At 45.9% G+C, this 10,133-nt stretch overlaps 1 protein-coding gene across 1 annotated transcript in view; it reads right to left on the minus strand.

Moving 5' to 3' along the window:
• LOC135216261 (zinc finger protein 345-like) overlaps nt 1-9,704 on the minus strand; it is a 105,396-nt gene extending 95,692 nt beyond the window's left edge. The window contains exons 1-3 of the mRNA XM_064251426.1: nt 9,538-9,704; nt 7,500-7,622; nt 6,896-6,944 (exon numbers count right to left, since the gene is read on the minus strand). Of these exons, the coding sequence (XP_064107496.1) occupies nt 6,896-6,944; nt 7,500-7,622; nt 9,538-9,579 (214 nt within the window). The 5' untranslated portion in view covers nt 9,580-9,704. The remainder of the gene's footprint in view (nt 1-6,895; nt 6,945-7,499; nt 7,623-9,537) is intronic.
• Nucleotides 9,705-10,133: the final 429 nt, after the last annotated feature.

The raw sequence follows: 10,133 nt of genomic DNA on the forward strand, positions 1-10,133 counted from the left end.
GCGAAGTTCTCGGTAGTGGATAGGACACCGACACTCCATGGTGGGTGTCAATGGTATGGGTACTGTGACAAAGCTATTAAAACGAAGTAATGATTGCTCCGTAACAACCGAACTAAGTCAAACAGCGTAGTTCGTAACTGACTCGGCCGCTCTGACAGCTGCCGACTGACTGCGTTCGGTAGGAGGCAAGTTGTCAAAGCATCCGTAGTAAGTCACGTGACCTTCGCCTTTAAAGGGTTATGCCGAGAGACCCAAACAAAACAATGTATTTGTTTGTCACCAATGCCGGACAGCGAGGTGATGATTCTCTTAAGGCATGTGCCCAACAGGCGAAAGTCAATTGCCTTCTAGAGACCGAGGTCCCTGAAGGTAAAACATCTCATGGTTGTTGAATCTCAGCTAAGGAGAAACAACACTATGTACCGTTGAAGACGAAGGTAGATATTGAATGCAACCTACGCTCACAGATGAATCGAGAGAAGGATTCTCAAGATTCATAACCTGTGCTTACAAATGACTGAAACGCTAACCGCTATTTCATTTGCTGTCCGGTGAGAAGTCGTAGTTGCAATGAAAGCGGGGCGTCTTCAGTAATGAAAACACAGGGGAAAGCCGCCTGAAGAACTGCTTCTCATGGGCTGAACATTTGGGAGTAGAGCTGTCAGGTCGGAGAGTAGGCGATGTCTTCTAACAAATCTCGTAATTCGGTTGAACAATGAACAATTGTACACCTACGAATAAGAGATATTTGAAGACAAACTCAGATGTCTGCAAAATCATTCGCATTATCGCAGTGCGATGCAGCGGGAGACTTGTACAGATTCTTCGTTACCGTGCGGTAAACAGAAAGATGAAAGAGTCCAAGAGATATCTCTGTTGAAAATTCTCGCAATGTCGAAGGCGATGGAATCTAGCGTCACAGCAGTAGATGGGTCCTTCATTATTGCGAGAATCCCCGTTAATCAGAGACCTAAGTCCATGATTGTTGGGCAGAGATACGGTTCGGTAGTCAATCAAAGCAGGGCAGAGAGAGACATACATGACCGTGCATATCGGAGGCCCAGCTGATACTGAGCTGCTATCAGGCAGTTCAATACGCAGTAGTTGAGCCTGAGCTCTCGCTGACTCGTCATCCTGAGTTGCAGGTAATCCATTATTCCACGAAGGAATGCGTTCGGCTAGAACTACGAGCATAAAAGATATGCTCGAGCAATTATATTTAGGCGAAACGAATTTCGGTAAATATAACAGTTGAAATGGTGTTGTCGTGACAAAAACATAAGTATATAAAATGAAACTGAAAACTCCTGGGGAGGTTGCAGGCAACCCCGAGTTGCAGTTCAATTAGAAATACTTCTCTTATAAGTCGCAATCCGTAGTTTAACTAGGATATGCGCCTACCCCTCGGACAATTCAAACTGCTTAGTAGAATCATATCGCGAGGTTAATATACGTAGTATATTTGTAGGATTCTGAACAACGATCTCCATCCTAAATTCTTTCCTTCAAGAAAACAAAATAAGGATTGGAGATCGACCACCTTCGATCTCTATCAAAGAGAGTGAAGGAGAAGTCTTCCTCGAAGGAAAGCTTCAATGGTGAACAGAATACTAAGACGATAGTTCAAGCCAAAACTGGATATTCCCGTCCGATCTTCTCTAGTCCAGGTTGGTCGCCTACTGTGAGATAGTTTCTCAGCAGCAGTCTTCTTCCCAATGCTAGAAATTCCAGGAATTCGAGCATAGGCGAGGTTCCCGATTATCGTGTATATCGGGGATTCTCGTCTCGCTCACTTTGGACCGTGGTCTCGCGTAAGTGTTTGGAGATCGTAAAACTCGAACACTGAATGCGTTAGAAATTCCGTAGAATTCTAAGCAGTCTGCGAAACCCCCACCGAATTCGTCAAACGATATCGGCTGGTGGGCCTCTCGATTCCCGTAGAAATCGAGAATGGGGCAGGATTCCTCCTCAACGACCGGGGCTTACGTCAGTAGGACCCCGAAGGTCCCCCCGGTAGCGCAGTCCCGAACGTGGGATCCTACAGAGAAATCTCTGTAGGATCCCTCCCCTTTCCCTCGTAACCGTAAGGAGAGAGGGAATGGGGAGGAATTGGATACTCGCTCGCCTTCCCAGTGGAACTAGCAGTTGGAGAAGAGTAGGAACAGCCATCGCCTTGCGGCGATGGCCTCTCAGAGTCTGGGAAAACGTATCGTCAGGAGAAAACGTTTTCCCGCGGAGGGTTACGAACTCTCACTGTAGGTAAGGGTCTGCCGCCACTGTGAACGTCGTCTGGGTGGGGCTGATCGACACCTGACAGGAGAGAGCCGATACCGTCCTCCGACTCATTCCAGTCCTCGTCGAGGTCGAAACCTCTCAGGAGGACCGAAGGAGTATTCAAATACGGTGTCCGAAGACACGTAGAAACGCCGCTGTCGCAGTAGAGGAGGTGGAAGTAGCTTGATCGACCGGCCAGAACTGAGAGAGCCTTCTTGTCCGGAGACGAGAGACTCTGGTTCGAGACAGAATCGGCAAGCTCCGATCTCGGCAGACCCACCGTCGGTTTGGGTTCCCTCTCGGGCCCCAAAACGACTCGAGCAGAGGACGTGGGCTCTGCTGGTGGGAGCGGCAATCCTTCCGCAAGGTCATTATGCTGACGAATCAGCTTAATGACTTCTGCAAAATTCCTCTGTATCTCGGGAGTAACCGTGTCTTGCGGAGTAGGACCGTCCAGTCCCTCCAACAAGAACAGATCCCGAGATACTCCTCCTTCAGAAGGAGGAAAAGGAACAGCGGCAGACCCCTGACGGTCGCCTCCCCAGCTACTTGCGCGTATGTCCTGGTCGGTCCTGGGAACCGTGCCTGGTCCATAACGGCGTCATAGCTGGGTCACGAGCGGCGCACCTCTCGTGATCGCTCCTCGGTACCTCGCTCCTCCCGGTATAGCCGAGGAGGTTGAAGGTACGGGAGAGGCAGACCTGACGCTCCCCCTCGCTCGCTGGCAGGACCAGCGTGCGTGGAGGGCTGCTGCTGATCGTCAACCCAAGCTGGGTGACGGTCGAGCAGCAGGCCTAGCCTTGCCGCTCGCCTGGGGGCGATTGGCTCGGCTGAGAACGTCGAGACCGATCTCTAGCGTCAGGCGAGCTGCCGCTGGTCACCGTCTCCGCCCGGTCCCATCGGGAGCGGCGGACGGGTGACCTGCTAGCTCTCTGTCGCGTTTGAGACCGGCCAGCGTCCTCTCGGCGCGTCGAGCCGCTGGTACCAGCCGTGGCTGGTACCGGCGGCCGCGGGGACTCCTTCCTCGCCTCAACCCGTGGCTGGTCAGCGACCGTCACGTCAGCCCGAGCAGCCAGTTGATCGCTGCGAGAGCGTCCACTGGCTGGCGAGAGTCGTGTGCACGACTCTCGCCAGTCTTCTGCTCCGCGCCGCTGTTCTTGACGGCGAGCGAGCTCGGGCGTCAAAACTTTGGCTGGACGGTCTTCTTTGGAAGAGCGTCCACTCGGTGCTTCTCGCGAACGAGAAGCGGACCGAGACGGAACCTGGTTTAGCGGCAGAACCGCTAGCACACCAGGTGAGGACGCACCAGCGAGGGCTGGTGCCTTCTGGTCCCGTCGATTCTTCTTTGCAGAAGAAGCGACGGGCCCCGTTCCCGAAGGAACAGGAGGACCAGCAAGAAGAGCTCCCCAGCTCGCCTGGGCGAGCCGGGGGCCCTTAGAAGATCCCGAAGGAGTCTTCTTAGGGGGGGAGGAGGCAACCTTCTTCTTCTTCGGCTGTTTGGCCTTAGAAGTCGAAGGGGAAGGAGAGGCAGCAGACGACGAAGAAGACGACGAAGACGATGACGACACCTTCTTCCTCTTCCTCTTCTTCTTCGCCAGGCTCCGCAGGACAGACGTCAGGTCTTCCATCCAGGAGGGGAGCCGGGGCAGTTGCCGAAGCAACAGGGCCCGACTGCACCTGTCCGAAAGACCTGAGACTGTGACAGCACCACCAACAGCAGGAACAACAGGAACAGGTCCAGGAACAGCAGGAACGGCAGGAACATCTGAAAGTGAATGAGCAGCCGGCACCTGATCTGAAAGGGAATGAGCGGCTGGGACAGCAACAGGTACGGCAGCACGGCAGGTACCACAGGAGAGCCAGGCGTCCTGTCGGCAGCTACGTCATCCTCGGCACTGGCGGCAGGTCCAGGGGGGTACTCTTTGGGCAGCGGAAGTCCGGGTCGGCAATACAAAGAACCCAGGAGGCGGTGGCACCGTCCTCTTTGGCACGGCAGGAATTGGTTTCTGGATTGCAGCCGTGGGTGTTACCGACATGACATGTGGTATGTACACCAGGTGCGGTGGCATCTCATATGCTGGTGTCGAGATTGTGGTTGTTGTAGTGGTTACCGTACCATGAGTGACCACTGCCGACCCCGCCAACCGCTGAATCAACCCCTGTATGCTCGGCACTCCCTGCAGTCCCAGCGACTCCCACACCTGTCCCAGGTCGTCCTTCGCTGATGGCACACCTGCGGAAGCAACAGTCGGGTTAGTAGAGGGGCTTCCTCGCGCCTGGGGGGAGAAGAACCCCACCCAGAGCGGACGGAAGACCCCGAATACAACTGGACGTCCGGGTAGCAGGAGCCCTCCTCCACACTCGACGGATCGAGAGAGGAGAAGGACTCCGCTACCCCCCCCCCCCCCCCCCCCCGCAGGGGAAGGCGCGAAACGTGGGGGCTGGCCGGGGGGCAGGAAAGAGGACGAAGTGTCCGTTACCAAGGAGTCACTGGACTTTCCGATGACTTCTTGGGCGGCCTAAGTCTCTTCCTGCCCTCGTATAGCACCCACTGCGCTCGGATCAATGCATACACGTTACACAGGGCTCGTTGCGGGAGCACTCTCGCCCCGACAACGAGTACAAACCTCTTGAGGATCTACATCTACATCCAAGGTCGTCTCCCACGGATGTAGCACCTGCGGTAACATAGATAGATTAGTAAGAGGGGTTCCCTCACGCACGGGGGGAAGACATGCCCCACCCCGAACGCAAGGAAGACCCCAAATACAAAATACAATGAAGAAGCTGAGCGGGGGGCAGGAAGGAAGACGAAGAATCGGATACCAAGGGAGTCGCGGGAGAGCTTTCCGACGACTTCCTGGCAGACCTTCGCTTCCCCCACCCCGCACAGCAGTGAAAAGTAATATGAAAATGAAACAGAATACTGCCCTTGCGATCACTTCATAGAACTTAAAGGAGAAAAGATCAATTCCCGGGTAAGAACGGAAAACTTGATCCAATAATATGATGCTATCATAAAATATATATGAAAATGAAACAGAATACTGCACTTGCGATTTCATTTTCACATAAAAAAAATCGTAAGGATCAATTCCCGGTAAGAACGAAAATTGATCCAAATTAAATTCCATGCAAATAAATAAATGAAAATGAAAAGAATATTGCAATTGCGAATCCACTTTCATTGCATTCTATTATACAAAATAAAAGGCTCGTGCCGAGCGCAATCACACTCCTCGGTAACGAACGCACAGGGCAAAAATATAATGAAAAGAGTACTTACATTTTTCAATTACACACTTTCGCCCAAATACATGACTCGGCGCGAGCGCGCCCGCCCCTCGGCACCGAGACATAATTCAAGGGTTCAATTCATGAAAAGAGAGGAAATCGCCGCATCTACGGCGATAACTCATGTTGGTTCATAATTAAGTAATGAAAATGAAAAACATGTACTTACAGTTTCATTTTCAAGTCAAACAAACCATTAGTAGAAAACACAATATAAACAAAGCATAACGACGATGAAGCGGGCAGAGAGCGATGACGAACACGTCCTTCACACCGCAGGCCGAAAGCAAAAGTGATTTGTTACCTCCCAGTCGCGGCGCGCGACTGTCGGACAAGCAGTTAACTACCGTTCTCCCCTTGTTCGAAGCTTACGACCGTTCCAGCTGCCGCTAGCTACTTCCTATTGTTAAAGGACCGATGGTTTGTATTACGTATCGGAAACAAAGGCTCACACAGGAACATGTGAAAAGTAGGCAGAAGCAATCTTCCTTGGATAGTTACATATGTAGTACGTACATATATATTTTTTAAAGTGTACATATGTACATATGTACAAAAGAAAAAAAAACGGCAGAAATTAAAGCCGCTTTTCATAAAGTGCAATCATTTGTAGAAGACACCCCCCGAAAAGGCTCACACAGGAACATTGTGAAAAGTAGGCAGAAGCAATCTTCCTTGGATAGTTACGGATGTACGTAGCCCTCACTCAAAACTTAAAAAAGGTAAGCTTCCACATTTTACGTACAGTATATTTCTTGTTACCATGTACACTAATATACACTTTATTTACAGGTTATATTTTGAATTTTTTTTATTAATTTAGGTATTGAATGGTCCAAATTGTTGTAGTATTTCATTGTTTATAGATCAATTTAGCTTTATTATGAAACTTACTGGGGTGTTTTTGGAGGGCTTGGAACGGATTTCGTATCTCGAGGTACTACTGTACTGTAAGTATTTATAGAAATAATTATTTAAAAGTTCACAATGATATTTTTGAGTGAAATTAGAAGCAGCAAAAATACGAAGAATGACTAAGACTTCAATGCTAGAGCAATCAGACAGGTGGAAAAGCAGACTACTTCTGGGGTCTGTCACGAGACAGCTCATACTGCAAAAATGCTATTATAAAGTAAAATGGTTTTTTGCTGTAATGAAAGACTGGAAGTCCATAATTCCTACAGCTTGGGAGATATGACATATAGAGACAGATAACATCACTACAAAATTATACCCTATCGCCAACTTAAGCAGGTGAAAGTACAAAAAAAATTGAAGATCACCTTTATATAGGAATGCACCAAAATTTTAAGGTATTAATACTTACTACATCTTTGTTCCTGCCTCTCATTGTTAACATCCTGAATGGTATTCCCCTGGAAGTTAGAAAGAATATGATTATTAAAGCAATTATATGTGCTATTTTCTATTTTGCTGTATTATAAGTAGTATGTATTGCACTTTCAAACAGCAATAACTAATTAACCAAAAGTTAAGCATCTGTTCAGAAACTTTTATGAAAAAAATAATAGTTCTTCATAAAACCTATCAGTTATATAAGTGCCAAAATTCATGGTCTCAAATTTCCCCACTCAATAGTCTTTTGTTTATTTAGCAAACAGATGAAGCATGAAGTACTATGGTGTAAGGCTCACCTGGATTCTTATGTAACCATCAATAACCTTCTTTACTTGTCATTTAAAGAAGTCTTATTGTGAGGCCATGAGAATTGTGGAGCTGGGGGAAGGATACTTATGATTGATGAGTTTATGTGAAACAATTATTTTAGTGTAATCTAAGAGGTAGGCTAAGCTGCTGAATACCCCCACACATACGTGTGTCTGCAGCATTCAGGAAGATACTTCAAACTCATTTACATAGGACCAAAACTCTGAAAATTTGGATTCAAAATTACAAAAAACAAGAACTTACTGGGCAAAAGAATTGCTTTTCCATATATCCTGGATTTCTTCATATGCCTCTGCCCATAACTCCTGCGCCACTTTCTGGTCATCTTCACTAATTTGATGAGCAACCTTCACAACATCTTGAATCTAGAAAGTAACTTTACATCAGTACACATCAGTTACCTATGTACAGTATTTTATCATTCTCATCACTCTGCGCATCAATACTCTATTTATAAAGAACAAGTCCACGAGAAGCTGACCTTCAAAGCATGCTTCCACAAAATAGAAAGACTGTATGTAGAAAGAGAATGCATTATTCAATTCTTAGTCATTTGTATTATCCCTAAGTATACAAACATCTTGGACTGCATGGTGGCTGAGGTGGGAATATGATAAAAGGCTGTGGTATACATAATTAAGAAAAATAAGAATTACTTTACGATGAAATTTTACTCTGGTTCCTACAGGATTATAAACCAATGCCTTTTAAACTCTTAAAACGTTCTATAAATTCAGGCATGAGGAACAAGTTGACAGGACCCCAAGCCAAGGTGAATTATGTCTGAGGATTCAATCTAGACCTCACTTTAGCCCAGCAAACCAAATTAGAAGCAAGAATGAAGGGAGCTGCATACTTTTTGAGGCAAAGCTCTACAACAAACTGCTCAACTGTGCAACATCAATATTCTTTATACAGTTATAAATGTTGTAACCCTTCCAAAAGTCACGTAAAGTCACACCAGGGTCATTTACTTCCTACAGTGCTTGAATATACATACAGTGAGTGTAATAGTATTTCTTGAAATTGGCTATTACACCTTGATCCACTGGCTAAATGAGTGAAGTTGTGTTAGGGGTATATAATTTTCACATCCTGATGGAAATCATCTAAAGTGCAGTGGATGACCAGGGGCATTATATGAAATAACAAAATCTTGAAAGGAATCCCATTTCTGCTGCAATGCTAGTTGGCTTCGGGAACAAAGTGATAGAAAAACCAGTCGTCAAATACAGCCAGTCACCCAGGCTTTGTTTCTGAACATCCAGATTATGGGTAGAGAACTTTTTTTGATGTTTTTGAATGCCTATGGATTTGCAGCACAATACACTAGGAGCAGTTTCAGCTTGAATGTATGGTATGATATGGTATTTTTACGTTGCATGGAACCAGTGGTTATTCAGCAACGGGAACAAGGGCTTAACATGACTTCCAAACCATGTCAAGAGTGAACTCCTATCACCAGAAATATACATCTCTCACCCCTCAATGGAACAGCCGAAAATCAAACTCGCAGCCAACAAGGTGGCACGCTATTACCATACTGATCACGCCACTGAGGCGCTTAGTTTTAGCTTGAAGTTCCCAATGCGTTGCTACCCAGTAGTAAAGTTAGCCTATCCTTTACTACCTAAAATAGGGGCATCGTCTTCTCTTCATGGCTGACGTACGATTTTTCTGACATTTTTTCCAGAACAGACCTGTGTAACACCCTAAGGATTGCACAGGCTTTCACTTACTGTCTGTCATTTCCCTTGTCCACAAAAAATCAATCAGCTTTGTATACTAACAGAGGACCTCCATTGGTGCTAATTAGATACTAGGTACCTACTATCTACGCTACTAGCCTAGGTATAGGTAGCTAGGCTACTAACCTAATACGTAGATAGGTAGGTAGCCCTATAAGGGTTTTAATGCGCTAGGTAAATAAAGGAAAATACCATCGGCTAGCTGTAAATTTCACATCATTACGATAGGATAGGCTACCAGGCGAGGATTGTACCCGAACCTGATACCTATAGCCTGCGCCAAGACGCTTATCCTAGCAGTTACTCAAAAGAACTTATGCATTCCTAAGTAAATAAAATTTGCATACCTATAAATAACAAGAGAGAACTAATTTCCTCTTAAAATGTGCAATGACCTAGTATTCTACCAAACTTAACAATACTCAAAAGCGCGTCTGACAATCGTTGCATTACAGTGGCCATCGACCATAACATTCGATTACTCTTGCCATGACACTTCTTTCAAGCAAGATACCGAATCCAGACCGTCTACCTTTTGCTTGAACAACTGCAGTGCCTCGCAAATCTCAACCATTTCCGCAAAAATGCCATATATTGCCTCGAAATAACACCTTCAACAGAGATGTTTTTACAGGTCACAGGCACAGCGTTCAGGTCTTCGAATGTAAACAAAGATAACAAGTCCAGAAAGATAGGTACATATGACCTTGGCCAAGTGGCTATTTGATTGCCATCTTGAAAAGTTACTTAACAAGTGGGTGAAGTTCATTTTTTCTAATGGAATTTGCTTTGTGTTTTCTTTAAAACATCCAATGTTGTCCTTTTGGGAATAAAAAACATAATATATTAAGAGGCTACGTAGATGAATGGGAGTTAAAAACATGGAGAAATCATTTTTAATAATCAAGGTTCCCAGATGACGTTTTGCTCATAACCTATAAATGATTTTCACGTGTTCTTATGAAACTAATGAAAACAAATATATATGAATAAATCATTTTCAAAAAAATAAGCAGGTTGTTAAGCATCTTTCCTTTAATTTTTTCGTTCCTTCGGAAATGGATCAGAAGAGGTAATGAATTATGTTTCATTTAATGAAATACTGAATAAAGTGTATATTATCATGAT

The sequence above is a fragment of the Macrobrachium nipponense genome, chromosome 6 (genome assembly GCF_015104395.2).
Source record: "Macrobrachium nipponense isolate FS-2020 chromosome 6, ASM1510439v2, whole genome shotgun sequence".
NCBI classification, from domain to species: Eukaryota; Metazoa; Arthropoda; class Malacostraca; order Decapoda; family Palaemonidae; genus Macrobrachium; species Macrobrachium nipponense.